Source organism: Liolophura sinensis, chromosome 13 (assembly GCF_032854445.1).
Source record: "Liolophura sinensis isolate JHLJ2023 chromosome 13, CUHK_Ljap_v2, whole genome shotgun sequence".
NCBI lineage: Eukaryota > Metazoa > Mollusca > Polyplacophora > Chitonida > Chitonidae > Liolophura > Liolophura sinensis.
Genome location: NC_088307.1, coordinates 5,017,897 through 5,035,872, shown reverse-complemented (window position 1 = coordinate 5,035,872; position 17,976 = coordinate 5,017,897). Strand labels below are relative to the sequence as shown.

At 41.1% G+C, this 17,976-nt stretch overlaps 1 protein-coding gene across 1 annotated transcript in view; it reads left to right on the top strand.

Moving 5' to 3' along the window:
• The window catches only part of LOC135480459 (myomegalin-like), a 66,640-nt gene that overhangs the window by 29,832 nt on the left and 18,832 nt on the right, over window positions 1-17,976 (top strand). Inside the window, exons 25-34 of the mRNA XM_064760297.1 lie at window positions 588-683; window positions 1,043-1,199; window positions 1,841-1,932; window positions 2,882-2,985; window positions 4,196-4,329; window positions 10,253-12,178; window positions 13,036-13,156; window positions 14,284-14,406; window positions 15,388-16,586; window positions 17,397-17,715. Coding sequence (XP_064616367.1) covers window positions 588-683; window positions 1,043-1,199; window positions 1,841-1,932; window positions 2,882-2,985; window positions 4,196-4,329; window positions 10,253-12,178; window positions 13,036-13,156; window positions 14,284-14,406; window positions 15,388-16,586; window positions 17,397-17,715 — 4,271 coding nt within the window. The remainder of the gene's footprint in view (window positions 1-587; window positions 684-1,042; window positions 1,200-1,840; window positions 1,933-2,881; window positions 2,986-4,195; window positions 4,330-10,252; window positions 12,179-13,035; window positions 13,157-14,283; window positions 14,407-15,387; window positions 16,587-17,396; window positions 17,716-17,976) is intronic.

Here is a 17,976-nt window from a genome sequence, read left to right as displayed (position 1 = left end):
TCTCACTTTCTCTTTTCTTAATCCTCTCCAGAGAGACCCACTTTGCATATTAAGAGTACAGGTATTACAACTGATTGACATCATTAAGAAAGTGATTTTAGCAAAAATATTGTTATTTGAAATGACCCTTTGTGGCTATAGCACAGTCTGGAGTGGAAAATTAACAATGCATCAATCACCTGTATCATTTGATGTGTGCAGAAATAGGAATGGAGTCCTTTCTGATCATAAGCACAGACATGTTAGCCATAAAATTTATTGGTCAACTATTTCTTTGGGTGAGGTCTGTTGGCCGTGTAGTCTCAACCGTTGACATATTGCTGCGGAATACTTGCCTGACTCAAAGGTCATTTTGAAAATCCAGGAGCAATCTCCATCAATTTCCATCACGAGAATTGATGTTTATTCTGGCGTGGCCTAAAGTGAGGAGATTTAATCAGGTACCTGGTGAAGGGTCACCCTGTTCAAAAACACGACTGTCATCCTATAAATATGTGCTGTTGTGAAAAATTGTGCAGTTCAGAGCTAAACACCAGTCAGATAAATGAATAAATAAACAGCTGAGGCAATGATGTGAATGCTTTCAGACGCTGGAGAACCGCGCCACCTGGGCAGAAGACCAGCAGCAGGATATGCTGGACAAGATGAGACACGCCCTGCTGGAGAAGGACAAAACTATCGAGGTAAATATGTTGTACTTACGTGGACGTGATCAATTGAGGACTTTCGCTGGATTGTCCAGTTACAGGCAAGATGCGCTGGTTTTTATTTGGCTTACCTTCTTTCGACCCTCACATTTTAATACTCACATACGTCAGTTTGTAAGTGAAACATGTTAAATTGCAGCAAGGACCTCTTTAAGTCAAACTTTTGATATTGTGTCCTTTGCCTGAGGGTAAGACATCAGCTTTGAGTGGAATGTTTCAGCTGGTCATTTTTCTCAGTGTTTAACGATATCAGGTGAGTGAATAAGCTCAGGTGTTACTTGCATGTATGTCTCGAGAGTACATTGCATAAGCCGACAAATCCTGTGTTATACCAGGCACTCGTGGAGAGTGGGAAGGAGAAGGACAAGCTGTTTCGTCAGATGCAGGGCTCCCAGTCTCTTGACCAATCACAGACGGCCGCAAGGCTGGCAGAACTGCAAAACCTGAAGGAGGAGCTGGCTCTCCTACAGAATGACCTACACAACAAAGACGGTAAGCAGGAGTTATATCTCAATTAACTGCATTCGTCAAATTTTGTCGTTGAAGAAAAGGTTTCAAGCTGTGGTGTGAAACAGCTCTTTCTTCAAGTCTGTTGAAAGATGAGTTGTTTGAAACATGGTAGGGACTTATTTGTGTGTAATGCTACATGCACTTTGTGAAATGGCTTTGTCAAAACTGCAAGCCCTTTACAAACATTTGGGGGGTCTCCGTGGCTCAGTTGGTTAGCGCACTGGCGCAGCGTAATGACCCGGGAGTGTCTCACCAATGCGGTTGCTGGGAGTTCAAGTCCAGCTCATGCTGGCTTCCTCTCCAGCTGTACGTGGGAAAGTCTGTCAGCAACCTGTGGATGGTTGTGGGTTTCCCCCGGGCTTTTCCCAGTGTCCTGCCACCATAACCATAATGCTTTCTGCCGTCGTATAAGTGAAATATTCTTGAGTAAAACACCAATCAAATAAATAAATAAACATAAATGTTTTTCTTGTAAAAGAAGATACTCTTTATGGACATGCTCTGTGCAAAACAATATGGTTTTTTTTGAAAAACATCATGCTGTTAGTTAAAACAACCTACTCCGTGCAAAACAGGTTCATTAAGTCTTATGCTATGGTTTTAAGGATTTGCTCTGTTTGTAGATCTTATTGAGCGTCTGAAAAAAATGAACAATGAACAGAAATCTAATCCCTGTGAGCACACATCAACGCGGGAAATACATAAGCACATAGAGGTGAGTGGTTCTGTTCACATAGTTCTGGACACTTATCATGTTGGGGGCCACCATGGCTCAGTTGGTGAGCGTGCCAGCACAGCGTAATGACCCAGCAGTCTCTCACCAGTGCGGTCGCTGTGAGTTCAAGTCCAGCTCATGCTGGCTTCCTCTCCGGCCGTACATGGGACAGTCTGACAGCAACCTGCAGATGGTTGTGGGTTTCCCTTGGGCTGTGCCCGGTTTTCTCCCACCATAATGCTGGCCGCCGTCAGAATATAAGTGAAATATTCTTGAGTACGGCGTAAAACACCAATCAAATAAATAAATAAATAAAACTTATTATGTTGTTGTCGCAGATTGCCATGTGCTTGGTGTTTCTAGCATGTTCATTAAGGATGTTAGTCACTTACTTGCTATGATGTTGTGGTTATCTCTCTACCCTGTGCAGTTTCCTGCACTTGTGGTAAGTGAAGGGGTGTACAATGTACATATATGTGAAGGGGAAAGATCAGTGAATTTGAACTAGGTTTCAATTGTTTTTACATCCTTTTTTATAACCCTAACTTGTCAGCCTTATCCTTTATGACTAATGGTTGCACTTTATTGTGGCTTGTTCATCTGGGCTCTGCTCAGTTTTCTTCAACCAAGATGCTGGCTACCTTCATATAAATGAAATATTCTTGAATATGGGGTAAACACCAGTGAAATCAAAATACTTCATAATAGTTTCTTGTGACAAATATCTTTGAGAGCTAGGTTACACTTTCTTGTTCATCAGCTTGTAAAATAAGCACAGAAACCTGTTTTTTGGTTTTTGTTTTTTTATTAGCAAATGCTGTCCTTTTCTCAGAAGCACTGTTAGGTAAGCTACATGTATCCCATATTTCTCTTGACCTATTTTTGTGTGTGTTACATTTAGTTTTACTTCGTAGGCATTCATATACAGATGATTTTTCTCTCTTGACAGAGGGTGGTTGAAGAGCAGAATAATGAAACACGAAGGCTTAATGAAGCCCTTCAGAATGAGCGTCAAATCTACATCAACCTGAACACTTCTGATCCCCACAGAAGGTAAGTCATTCTTGTCCAGAAGCTTGGATCCTGGGTTCAGTGTTCCCAATGTTTATGTAGAAATTGTGGTTAAAGAAAGCAACAACCGCGTGCTTTCTTAGGTGATTGGAAGCTCTTACCACCAAATTTTATTATTCAACAGAAGCAAAGAATTCGAATTTCCGTCTGTCCCTCTTTCAGTTTCTGTATATGTTTGTCACACTTTAATTTGTGTACAATCACTGCTTCAGTGTTTTTGCGTGCGAATTCATTTTATGGCAACTAAAATCAGATTTAACGATTACCTTGCTCCATGAATAAATTTTGCCTGTTGAGCGTGAGATTTAAATTCTCTGAGTTTGCCTGTTAAAAATATTGTCAAGATGGCTACCAAAACAGCACAAGCCTAGTGCTATATTGATTAAGTCACAAAGCAGCCAACCTCTGTGATATATAAGTAATGTCCCTGTTCATTGGTGTAATCTTCTGGCTTATATTTTTGTTTGTGCAACTCCATTGGTTGTACGATTCATGTCTTTGGTAAGGCGGAAAATTTCCCTAACTTTAAGGATTGGTGTCCAGATTTAGCTAATGGTCTGAACAAGCATAAAATTCCCTGCCTGAAAAATCCAAACCTCAAAGCTGGTCAGTGCTGTTAGTGTCATAAAATCGGAACTTCATTGTCCCCCTTTACCGTTTCAGTTTAATACGGCAGTATAATTGCTTCTGTTTAGCTAGAATCCATGTCAAAATTGACATCGTTTGAATACCAGTTCTCAGAGTAAGATGCAGATAAAGCTTGCATGTGGTTACCTGTGAAGATACGGCTGAGGAGGCTGGCTGGAGTCCCGCCAGGGCAGTAAATCTATTGTTTTTAGTGAATTTAAAGTAATTATGGCATTTGCTCAGAAACACTTCTTATAGTATAGTGTTAGCTTTTGTAATAAGGACCATTGGTTAAATCTGGCCACTAATCCTTCAATGTCTTCAGCAGACATGACATTTGCTCACCTATGTAGAGTGATTGGTATTAATTTGCTTTTGTTATCGCTTTGAAATCAAAAATTTAATAGCAGGGAACATAATATCTAGTTTCGAAAAAATCTTGATTCACCCTTAGAAAAAATAGAAATTATAGATATTCTGAGCATAGCGTTAAACAAAAATGAGTATGACAATGAGTATATGTTACACCATAGATAAGCGAATGTGTTTCCATTGACTCCCTTAGCTGTGACCTGGATGCTGAGCTAGCCGCAGTAAAGAGCCTGAGGACAGAGCTGGAGGCAGGGGTGGAGAGGAACAACCAGCTGAGGTCCACACTTGAGGGACAACTCAAAGATGCCCAGTCCCACACAGTCACAGGTGAGCGTGCTGATGTGGTTAAGGTACATAACTTATAAACACCCATACTAATTCATACATCTGACAATGCAGAACGAATTGCTCTAATATGGGTCTGTGTACACCCCAAGGGTTTCAGGCGACTGATGAATCGATTGGCTATGTGATGAATAAGGTAATCCTTTATTGTCACTCAGTAATTGTCTTCCTGTCAACGTCTAATTTCTTGGACACTTTTGTCTCAGCTGTAAGTAATGTTCCACTCAACCAGATTTTGGCCCTTGCAAGACCTGTGTCAAAAATTTGCCTTTTTTTTTTTACTCCGGATAAAACAAGGCTTTAGTTGACCATAAGTGTGTTTCAAGTGCTAGATTACCCCCAGTTCTACTTTGTATACGTGTGCATTAATCCATCCGATGGTTTAAGATGAGAAGAGAACGGAGCTGTAGAATAATGTGGATATTTTAACCACACTGCCCACACCTTAAGACTACTTCTCTCACTGATTGGAACACTTTATTGCAGCATGGACTTCAGTAATAGCAAGTTGTTGTTGCACACATCTGTACTCATAGTATTTCATCTAAAGCTTGGTATGTTAAAATGCATTTTCACAACCACAAGAAGGCCTGAAAAAAATACTCTGGATGCCAACACTTTTTTGTGATGAAAAATTTATCAAATTGTTGAATGGCTCTGCAAGCTAAATGAATCAATCGGAATGTGTCACTTGAAAAATGCTAAACTTTACTTGTATGTAAAGGACAGCACTTCAAAAGTTTCAGTGAAGAAAACCTTCAGAGTTTTAGCTCACCTGTATAAAGTACAGGCATAGTGTATGTCATACTCTGGGCGTCAGAGTATACTGGGCGTGTCCAGTAATAGAGAAAGCAATGTTTAACAAAATGTTAAGGGTGTTATCCTAAACAGTACTGCAGGTATTGAACTCAGGGCTTGTTCGTATGTACAAGAGCACAACAGCATGAGGGGGATATTCCATCATTGATTGGGTGTGTACATACATGTATTAAGTACGGTAAATTACTGAATTCCTGACTTGTGTATTGTGTATTAGAATCACTGTAAAACCAAATGTTACGTTTGGTATCTTAAAGTATTGTATGTATTGACCTGAAGTTTTACATGCATATAAAGCACAATGATGCATGGGGGATGTTCCATTCTTGACGCTCTGTGAGCATATTAATTACTGTAAATTTACCGAATTCACAATTCCGTCCTTTATACATTGAACTGAAGTTTTGCATTTATGTGTCTCACACAGGTGAGCTCTTTGGTAGTTTTGCTACCAATTCTAAGTTTTGTCTTTGCACTGAGAGGCTTGGTTTTCATGTAACTATTCACACAGGCGAGCTCTTTGGTAGTTTTGCTACCAATTCTAAGTTTTGTCTTTGCAGTGAGAGGCTTGGTTCTCATGTAACTATTCACACAGGCGAGCTCTTTGGTAGTTTTGCTACCAATTCTAAGTTTTGTCTTTGCAGTGAGAGGCTTGGTTTTCATGTAACTATTCACACAGGTGAGCTCTTTGGTAGTTTTGCTACCAATACTAAGTTTTGTCTTTGTTCTGAGAGGCTTGGTTTTCATGTAACTATTCACACAGGTGAGCTCTTTGGTAGCTTTGCTACCAATTCTAAGTTTTGTCTTTGCAGTGAGAGGCTTGGTTTTCATGTGATTATTCACACAGGCGAGCTCTTTGGTAGTTTTGCTACCAATTCTAAGTTTTGTCTTTGCACTGAGAGGCTTGGTTTTCATGTAACTATTCACACAGGTGAGCTCTTCGGTAGTTTTGCTACCAATTCTAAGTTTTGTCTTTGCAGTGAGAGGCTTGGTTTTCATGTAACTATTCACACAGGCGAGCTCTTTGATAGTTTTGCTACCAATTCTAAGTTTTGCCTTTGCACTGAGAGGCTTGGTTTTCATGTAACTATTCACACAGGCAAGCTCTTTGATAATTTTGCTACCAATTCTAAGTTTTGTCTTTGCTCTGAGAGGCTTGGTTTTCATGTAACTGTTCACACAGGCGAGCTCTTTGGTAGTTTTGCTACCAATTATAAGTTTTGTCTTTGCTTTTTGAGGCTTGGTTTTCATGTAACTATTCAGACTAAGCCATGATATTATGCTGATATCGTTTACAGTTCAGTTCACGTCCATCATCACGCTGTGTCTGTGGCTATATTACACACATGTATGTGTCATAGGCTATCAGTGGTCGAAAAACTAAATTTTGTCCCCCAACAACAGTGTTTCAGAGAGAGGGAGAGAGATAGATAGAGAGAGGTGTGTAGTTTATGTTGATAATTATTAGTCCTGACCTGCCTTAGTTCATAGAAAGGCATATTGAAGCATTACATGGGAAATTGTCAATTCTTCGATCATACATGGGACGTCTTGCAGCAACCTGTAGATGGTCATGGGTTTCCTCAAGCCATAATGCTGGCCGTTGTTGTGCAAGTGAAATATATCTTGAGCATGGCATAAGACACCAATCAAATAAATAAAAATGTTTTCATTTAGTTGCCAGAGGTAGGTGATTGACTCCCAACAGTCCTGTTTCTCACACCAATTATTGACTTAGACTGCTGTTATTTAAGCAAAAACTTGTTGTAAGTTATTAAACACCAGTGCTTAAAAACTAAATTTATTTGTTTGAAATGAACATATTTTGATTCACTGTGTAATTGATTATCAGGAAGAGAATTCTGCATAAACATGTAATTTTTGAAACATATATTTGGGGTTTTGAAGAACACAGAAAATAATTTCAGATCAGTTCAGTGTTTTGATTTAAGTCAGCCCATTTTTTTTGGTGGTGGTGGTGGTGGGAGGCCACCTGTGTACTCATTGGAGGTGAGATTGTGGATTTTGGGGGAGGTGAGACAGTGGATTTTGGGGAGGTGAGGCTGTGAATTTTGGGGAGGTGAGGCTGTGGATTTTGGGAAGGTGAGGCTGTGGGTTTGTTTCTAGAATGAAACATACAATGTACACATGTTGTTTTGGAGACTGTGATGGATATGTTTTTGGAACAGTAAAAGTTGTGCCCTTCCTCAGGAAAGTGACGGGATTAACTATGATGATCAATCCAAACTAAACAATACATTCTAAACAAGTGTAAACTAGGACATGTGTGCATACTTCATCCTCAACCAAATCCCAAACACACCTCAAACCCTCTCCCCCTGCTGTCAGATGTGTGGTTCATGGCTCTATGGATTGGTTTAGGGGAGGAAGTGGGGGGGGGGGTTTACTGGGGAAGGGGGACTCAGGAAGACGAGGAAAAATGGTACACAGTTATGGAGGTAATGAAACCAGTATTGAGGTATTCAGTTTTATGTGGGTTTACGTTTTGTTCTGAGGTGAATACATCTCATTGCAGTAAGTAATCGTCTGTAAAGTGATACTCCTGCTAGTGAGAGCCCTGTTAAGCTGTGCTGGGGGTAAGAGCCTTTTGTCATTAATACATGTAGGGAATGATGGTTACATGCTGGTAGTTTAACAAATTTTATTGCCCTAATTGATTGGTTTCCCTGATATGGCTGTAGTATTCCTGATGTGGCATATAACTATCAGTTTTAATTCATTCATTTAATTTGTTGACTTGCATGTCCCTGTGGGCAATCATTGAGAATGCGTTTGTTAAACATAACCCAATGAACACTCTAATCTGGGCCCTACTGGAGTTTTCATTGGGCTGTATATTACTCTCAGTGGTAGGTTCTTTAAAGGAGAAGAAAATTTAAATATCGATCAAATACCGTTGAAAAGTGTATGCATTTCCTCACAGGTGCATGCCATAAGCTAATATGTACCTCAGGTTGATAAATTATAGATAAAGTCAGCGCCAAACCCCTGTGGGCGACTCCATTTTGCCTATAAACCAAACCTGAAGCCTTATGTGTTAGGAGAATTGCCGTCAGAAACCGTCGAAGTGCAGTTTGTACATTTCCGGTAGAACACTTCTTCCCAGAAGGTAGGGAACAGTATAGTTTGTTTTCCGCTTGACGATTCGGAAACCGGAATGTTGGACATAGGTTCTGAGATTACACGAACAAGCCGGCAGTTTTAACGACTCTCATAAATTACAGGGTGTTAAAGATGGAGAATGCGATGGACTCAGCGATTTATGCCAGCTTTGCCGTTTTTAGGCTTTACGTGTATGGCAAGGAAAAATGGCAAAATTATGCAGCAGGCACCTCCAGACAGAAAAAAATGTGGTCTTATTAGCCTATAGTCTCATTTTTTAAAGTTTTCTTCTCCTTTAAAATTCCTGTGTTTTTCTTTGACTGGTATAAAAAAAAAAGAGAAACCTTTCACTTTCGATCTACCCTGTTTTCGTCTCCTAAGATAGGGTTATGCCTAACAAAGAATTTTTGTAATGATAAATGATGGTAGAAGGCACATGTGTGATTTGATAAAAGCTACCAATGATATGTACCCTATTTGTGCCCTATGTGTAACCTTGGTCAGAGGTGTAGTGTGCATTGTGGTGTACCTATTGTGTACTGTTGTCTTTGATGATTGATCACCTTGGTCTGTTTAGATTGTTTTCTGTGGTCTTGATCACACTTACAATGAGTGTGATCTGGGATATGCCTCACGACCTCTGTCGTGTCTCTCAGGTGTGCAAATTTACCTGGATTGGTTAACTGTGTAAACCTTTTAGCACATTTCTGGTTCACTTCATCTGGCATGCTTGACACTAGCTCGAACTGAACCCAGTGCCCTGTCACCCCTTTGTAAGGTATGGATTTGTCCAACTTCAAAACATGCTGATTCTATTTGCAGTCCTAAAGGGGTGATATGTACAGGTACCAGTATTTCCCTTCAGTGCACTCATTAGTTGTAATGACACTGTGTTAAGAAACACTTTAAAGATCATTGGTTTATAGTGGGAACATTAGTTCAGTCTGTGTGGCCATAAACCGCTGAACATTTGTGACTTTCTTCTGCATCTGTATTGGAAGGAGTATGGAGGTAGGAATTATCAAGCATCATTGTTTTATGTGTGAACATCTTTTTGGAGTTTTAGTAAGAATATACTGAGAATATTGCACAGTGAAGGTTGAATATCATAAATAGTTTTTGAGAATGAAAATGATAACCCTCGAGACGCAAAGGGTGGAATAGGTTATCATTTCCACCTTTCACAAGAAAAGTATTTATGATATTTGACCTTCACTGTGCAATATCCTTATTATTATTTATGTTTTGACAATGTCATGATTTTGTGTATGTGAACAAATTTAAGCAATGTTTTAGCTTTAGACCTTCACCGACTATATCGTGATGTCGCACATTGTTGTGTGAGGTTACAAGAAATGTTAAAAAATTAACTGAAGTTGTATTGTGGACATCATTCTGCTAAGTTTGGATTGGAATGTCAAGATAGATCATTGTTTCTTTTTGACGTCATGACATCGGGGTGTGTTAGGACAAAAGTGATATCTAATTCTAGCCAGTTAGATATCACTTTTATCAGTGAAGGAAATCCTGAAATGTCACCTTTATATAAATAATAAAGGTTAATAGGTATGCCTTTACAGCCAAAATGATATATCATGAGTGCATTAATGGCTGTCTAGTTAAACTTTTTTGTGGTGAGAACATTTAAGTATTTGCTGTTATTTGTAGTTTTGTAGTTTTACATTCAGTATTCAGTATTTAACTGAAAACTACACTTGCAACTGTCGTAATTTGTGTTTGTAGAGGTTTGCGTTGCAGACTGGATTAAAATGTATTGTGCTAGTGATAGTTCGCTTGTATTTTCACCTTTGAATTGAGCTAATTTAGTCTTAAAATTTTGAAAAAAAAAATTAGTTTTCGGATATAGCTTGCACTGGTCTGTTAGCTAAAGAACACTTTGTTCCACTTTAAGATGTACATTCTAAGATGCATACATCAGACGTAATAATCCTGTAATCATCCACTTTGAAACTTATTGCTCTGTTTTCTTGTGCTGTTGTTGTTGCAGCTGACAGCCGTGATGATGCGATCAACCTGAAGGAGCAGATTGAATTGCTGAGGACAGAGCTGGAGGAGAGTAAGCGACTGAATGCCTCTCTCCAGTCCTGCCTACAGGAGAACCAGAAGCTCAGAGCTAATGGAGTTGGTAGGGATGTGACACCGGACATCTCCGTCAACTCGTACTCTTTCGCAGAGCCATCCAGTCTGCACCTGGATGAGAGCCTCTTGGACGTGCTGTCATCGGATGACCTGAAGAAAACGGTCAAGAACCTCCATGAGCAGCTGTCAGAAGGCCAGAGGCTTAATATCAGTCTGAAAACACAACTGGCAGCCACAGAAACTTTCAGAGACGTGCCCGGGGAAAACAACACAGACTCTAGTTACAAATTGGATGATAGTATCGTAAAGTTGAAGAGAGAACTCTGTGAGTGCAAGGAGACACTGAACAGGACAGAGGCTGAGAATCGGGGATTCCGCTTCAAGTTTGGACTCGTCCCAGACGAGCAGATAATCCTGGACGATCTGCCGAATGTGGACGAACTGCAAGCAGAGCTACTGGTGATGAAAACAACGCTAGAGTCTATCGAGAACGTCAATAACAAACTGAAGCAGCAACTCCAGGTGACCGGGAAAGGAGAGAATGTCCAATCTGGTCTCAATCCAGACCTTGTGGAGCAGATGGTGAAAGAGATAGAGGAACTGAAGGCTGAGCTGACTTGTGCTAAACAGGAACTGGAGCACAAGGGTAAAAATATCTGCTCTGATTCGGTCCTGTCTTCGGTGAAGCATGTGGAGGGTCAGACATGTTTAAAGGTGAAACCGTGCAAGAGCCAGATTCCTCGTCTACAGGTGTTGAACATACCTCGTACGACTGGGAAAGGTAGCAGCAATACAAACACCAACACAAACTCAAGCCAGCCCGCAAAATCTGCCGTGTACAAGAGACCTGTGACTGTTATAGTGCCTGACATTGACTCTGTGGACTTGAGCGAGCCAGACAGGATGCATACCTTAATAAGGCAGTACAGGCAGGACCTTGTGGGGCTTCAGAACAAGCTGACATCCACGGAGGCCACGGTTCGCACCCAGGGACGGCGTTGTCGGTATTACAAGGCTCTTCTGGACAATGCTGGGCTGTTGCCCACGGCGCCATACAGAAGTCAGAGTGAGTCGTGCCTGTTTGATTGTAATGCTACAGTCGAGGAGGCAGTGACTGTTTCTGGCGGTGCAGAGCAAGCGATTGATGCAAGATCTGAAAGTCTGCATTCTGGAATTGGACAGCTACATGTAGGTGAAACAGTGAAGTCTCTACAAAGGCTTCTTGAGGAGAAGGAAGCTGTTATTAAGTCTCTAAAGGGGAAAGTGGAGTCTATAAGTTCTAGCACTAGTCCACTGGGGACTCCTGCCAATAGATCCTCTCCAGTTCCCATGGACATGGACAATCAAACTCTTCAGCGGCAGGTTAATTCTCTGCAAAAACAACTGGCAGATGCGCAAAAAGTGAACAAGACACTGTTAAAAACACTGCAGCATTGCCAGCAGGCAACGTCTTCCGGCATTTCCAATGTGTGCGCTTCCAGCCAGACTTCCCCGGTTGCCTCCCCTGGTTCCAGGGCACCAGTACACATAGATGGCAGTGCTTTGTTGGAAAAGGACAGGGTAATCTGCAACTTGAGGAAGCAGCTGGCAGAGAGTCAGAACATCTGCACTCAGCTGAGCAGTCAGTTGGAGGACCTAGGACAGCTTGTGTTAGAGTACATACAGAAAGATGAAAGCAATGCAGGGGGAGAAGCAGTGGCCAATTCCTGCCCGAGGGAAGGGGATTACCTGTTACAGACGCTGAACACCACCCAGGATCTGGTGAAAGATTTGTCCACCCTGCTGGACGGTGAGTTCTACTGATGCTGCTCATGTCATTTGGTCTTCCTAAACTTAATTTGCTCAGCACTAGTATACTTTGTTCAATTTATTTGATTATGCCTTACAGCATACTCAAGAACATTTCACTTACGGTAAATGATACAATGTTTTGGTCATCCGCTACTGTCGTTAACCTTCGCTTCAAGGTGAGTTAGCGGCAGGATGACTCAAGAGGGTGATTAGCCCCGGTCCCTGCCTGATGGATATGGTCGCCAATCTGCGACACGTGGGGTCAAATCACTGACAGCAAGGTTTTCAGATCTCCTGACCAGCCCATGTGCAACTCTAATTATACACGTGAATTAAACCAAAGAAAGGATGGGCAATGACTGTTACCAACCTGTAAATTCCAAACACTGTAAGTCTCCATCCATGGCCCATACAATATATCGTGGGAAGAAACTGAGGTGGTTAGCATGCCTGTGCTGCGCAGTTACCCAGGAGCCTCTCACCAGTGCGGTGCAATATCTACAATGTTACAGTACACATGTATCAGTTTTTGCTGTAACATCACTCTGTCTTTCATGATGATCTGGGAATGGATGTCTGACGTCAATAAAATGGTATGTTAGAGACCTGCTGTCGGGTGTTGGATGGGTGCCCATGGTACCCAGCTTCATGAACCAGGACTAGATTGGGTTTTTTGTTAGGTTTGAGACTGACAGAACTGTAATCTTCTTGCCTGTGTGTGTTCGACATACATACTAGTATTTTGTGCAGTGTACTTCCATGTAGTGAAATGAACAAATACTTTCGTCTTGCTATCAGCTGATTACATTGATACTTAACCTAAGACAAAAAAAAATCGTTTTATTTACCTTTTAGTCCCGGACAAGACAGCAGACGGTGGAGTTAACTCCCTTCAGGAGATGTTTGGTCTTCAGAACAAATACGAGAAGGCTCTTCATGAAATCCAAACCTTGAAGAGAGAATTGGTGAAGACAAGGTATCTACGTATATAGTTACACTGTATGTGAAGATTTCATGATGGGTGATTTCAGAGGGATAAATGGATGTTGGTGTGCCCTGCTATATTGTTTGGCGGGGGGGGGGGGGGGGGGGGGCGCATGTTCATCGTGGGGAGTGTGTCTTCGCTGTCTATTTCCTGGGAATATTACCTATGAATAACAATGTGATGCGGAAGATGAATAATCTTTTTAGGATAACAGTCCTTAGGTATTCATATATTACCCTAAATGACTGAAAATTCGCCCCAAAAATGCCATTAAATACTAATTTTGGTGCTGAAACCACACCTGTGCAGTAGGATTTGCTGGATATCATTCTACCATGTAAATAAACCTTAATGCACCGTTTTAATATCAGTAGAACTGTCTGAATTGTGCAAAAATGAGCAAGTTAGTCATGGACTAAATTTTATGTCCTGTAAAAACACAAGTAAAGTGCAAGCAAAATAAAGAAAAAAATAAAGCGCATTTCAGTTGCACTTGAAACATCGTTAAGCTCTTCAATGCTGGATATTGAGATGCACATGTGGTAAAGACACATATATCATCGGGTCAGTAATATCCATTTGTTGTACGATATAACTTATTGACATACTGATTAAACCACATGATTGATCACTGGGTGCCATTTTCTAAAAATGCTGGACGAGCTCTGCGCGAGGTCAGCCTTGCAGGCTGTGGAGCTCTTGTTAAACCCACCTGATCTGGTGACAAAATGTGCAGCAACCACCTTACACATTTCTTAGGCGCATGTAGATGGCAGAACAGTCGGAAAAAGGCTGCAACTTTGTTTTGTTTTATGCGTGCTGGATAAATCCGTTTTGAGATACAAAGCACTTTTTCAGTGGAATTTATGCATACAATTATTACGAAAATGATAACTAAGATGATTTGTGTATGTGACTAAAGTACATCTTAGAAAACCTAATCATTTTAGGTTTCATAAAAGTCTGTAAATTATTTCCCTATACCCTACAGTTATCTTAGTATGTTGCAAAATATTAGTTGATGTTCAGATCATCGCTAAAATTGGAGCTATCATTAGATGCAGAAATTGGAGCTATCATTAGATGCAGAAGATATTTGAGTTATGGTGTGGTTGCAGGCAGGAGGAGCAGAGGAAGCTGCTGGCAGACAGGGAGCAGCAGGAGGCGGTGACCCAGGGGCTGAGGGAGGAGCTTAGGAGTCAAGAGTGTGTGGTCGAGGCCCAGAACCAGGAGATTGACAGGTGAGCATATGGCCCAGCTGTGTGAAATGGGAGACAACTCTTTACAGTGTCTGATGGAGTGTAATTAGGAAATCTTAGTTCTATCATTAGGAGACTGTGACAAATTTTAAGTGCCAAGGCACGTTTTAAGTGGTGACAATAAATCACAACCTGAAAGTTTTTTTAGATAACAAAAGGACAAAAAAAGGAAAAGTTTCAGAAGAAAGGTATCATTTTATACAATTTAATTACATTTCTCCCCAGAATCACAAAGCAATCTTCAGCGTAGCATGAACTTGATTCTTAAAACCTCTTTAAATCAAACACTCTGTCAAAATCTAAGATGAGGTAGTTTATAAATCTGAACGCATGCTTAAGTTCAAAAATTCCATATTTACATTGCATTTAAGTCAGTATTTTGTATTTTCCTTGGAGTTACGAGTAAGATTATGGTGAGCTCAAGTCTGCTTTGAAATCCAGAGCCCAGTAATACAGAAACCATATTTCACCATATTTTTACACAATAAGTGTTATTGTGTAAAAACATATAAGTGTTATTGTGTAAAAACGGACTTTCAGAAGCACATAAAGGCTTTAAATGATACTTTTGATGCCAATACTCATTTGTTCTAATAAGAAATTAAGCATTCTTCACAAAAACCGCTGAAGTTGCCCTATAATGTGGATTAATCAATTATAATCAAGGAAAACGTGTCACTTGAAAAATGCTAAATTTTTAAGGTTAAGCATCTTAATTGGTTTAAGTTTTCTGGGCCCAGTTTCGTGAAACTTCTTCAGTTATTTTTCATGTATGCCAATGTGTTTTGCTTAAGCAACATCATACTGTACTTATGTAGTGTTTGAATGAAATTTTTTCTCTCAAGAAAAATATTTTTACAGAATCAAATAACAAGCCTTGGCTTCTGTCATATAAAAATTGTCGTTGCACTGCACTGAGTTTGAAGGTGATTGATGATTCTTTGATGGTTTCTGTTGGGACAGACTTCAGAATTACACAGAGCAGAAGAACCTGGAGGTGAGCAAGCTTCAGAACCAGGTGCGAAGTTTACAGGAGCTGACTTCTAACCTCCAAGCCATGAACATCTCCACACGCTCTGCTGCTGTGGGGGAGAGCTGTGAAGCCGACAACGCCAGTCTCTTCTACCCCTCCTACAACAACAACAGAGAGACGGAGACAGAGTCCGTGTATTCAGACGAATCCTGGGATGCTTTGGAACGCGAAGGCTACAGACCCGTTGGAAGCACCAGTAATGCGAAGTCACGTGGGAAATTCCCTGCTTACCCAGATACAGATTCGATGGACTCTGATGATGTGGATGCCAGGTCAGCTAGACCAAGGCCCATGAGGAACAGATCAGGAATACAGAAACTCAACTCTCAGGCCGAGTTGTCGATAGAGCGTGCACGGCACAGGACAGCGAGCGGGCTCGGACAGCGCAGTGCAACACGCGGCTCCACAGAAGGGTTCGCCTTAGGAGAGGAGAGCACATCTTCTAGTGTGCCGTCTGATGTGCAAGGGAAACCATCAACAAACAATGGTTTTATGTCCTTAAGCAGCAGTGAGAAGACAGAGGATGGACTGTGGGCGAGCCAGAACAGTCGCGAGTTGTTTGTGCAGAATGGGGATTCGGTGACGAGCTCTCAGAGATCCCGCGGCAAGCGTGCCGAGCTTGTAAACTTCGGCTTGTTGAAGGAAACAGACCACACCTACCCAGCTGTCCCCATCCCTGACATTGATCGGTATAGCCTTTCGGGGCTTGACAGTGACAGTCATAGCACCAGAGACAGTAAGAGCCATTCCATTCTCCGCTCAGCTGCAGCAGAGCTTGATGACTCAGTCATCCCTGTAAAGGAGTGCGCCAATCAGATAGATCTGTTGACCTCCAAGCTGAAATCTGCTGAAGTCGTCAACCAGACCTTAAAGGACGAACTGAAGATTTATCAGAACATCCGAACGTCGATTGGCATAGGACCGGGGCTCTTAACCCCCACTCGTGTTTCTCTTGGCATGGGCACGCAAACAAGCATGATAGCTGAGGACTCAGACACAGCCCTTCTCCAGGAGCATTTAGCGGAAATCCGTGCTATGAGGATCCGCCTAGAGGCGTCGCTCAATCAGAACGACCACCTGCGTACTCAGCTGGAGAGACGCCTGCAGGATGAAGGGTCCTCTCACTCAGGTATACCCAGTGAAATGCGTGTAAACATGACAAGACGTTCATTTATGAACTGTAATTCTTCAACCTTTTCAACCACTGAAGCAGTTTTTTCAGTGGAATTTATGCATACAGTTATTATGAAATTGACCCCCAAATTGATTCGCTTCAAGCTTCATAAAACTGTCAATTATTTCTTTACACCCCATGGTTATCTCTCAATGTTTCAAAATATTAGCTGCAGAGGAGGTTGAAAAGGTTCCTTTTTTACAGTTTCCAACATAATGATGGGGAAAAACCCACGACCATCCGTTGGTTGCTGGAAGACCTGCCCACATACTGTTGTGATGGGAAAGAGTCGAGCTGCATTTACGTGCTTCAATTTGACGCATGGATTTGTCCAATTCAACTGGTCATAATTTCGTACAAGTTTTCATACAAGCATTCAATACATTGCCTCCACTGAATGCCGCATAGGAAAGAGATGTATCATATTTTCATTTGGCTTGTAGAATGAATCATTGCGACAAACACAGCATGTGAATGCAGCTTTAGAGGGGTATCAAGGGATACATCTGCGTCTTTTCAATGTGTTTATTTCTGTATTGATTTGATTGGTGTTTTGAAATTCTTCTGCTATCATAATTAAGCGAAATATCAATAATAATAATAAAACATCAGTGGAATAATCAAACAAGTAATTTGTAACGGCAGTTGTAAATTCATAAGTTTTATTTTTCATAATAATTTTTGAAAGTGGTATGAAAATTAATTATAAATTTTTATAAATGAATAAGTAAAGGCTGAGCTGAAATTGTTGAGATTTGATTTCAGGACCTTCCCCTGTGGCTGTACACATGACAGGACATTCAGCTGACAAAATGAACATTTCCCAACAGCTGCTTCATGAGAAGGTGATCTTCATACAGTCACAGCTGGTGGAGCGAGAACGTATCCTGAAGGAAAAACTCACTATCATCCAAACCCACGAAAGTGTGATCCGAGAAAAGAACCACAAAATCGAACAACAGAGACAAGCTCTGAAGCAGCAGGAGAAACAGCTGACAGAAAAAGACAATATGTGCAAGAAACTGCAGCATCAGCACAACAAGCTCAGTGTGGAGCTGAAGTCTGCAAATAAGGAAGTTCACAAGTGAGTGATGTAAAATATGTCCTGATGATGTAACAGTAACACACAAGTTTAAAGCATAACTTGGTCAACCTGTAAGCAGGAGAAGAACCAGCTTAATGAGTGGCTCCATGACCTTGTTTGTATCATGTTTAAGTCTCAGTTTGTATGACCATGTCCGTGATGTTGTTGTTACTGTTTCAGGGTGAAGCAGGAGAAGAAACAGCTTAATGAACGGCTCCATGACCTTGTTTGTATCATGGTTAAATCTCAGTTTGTATGACT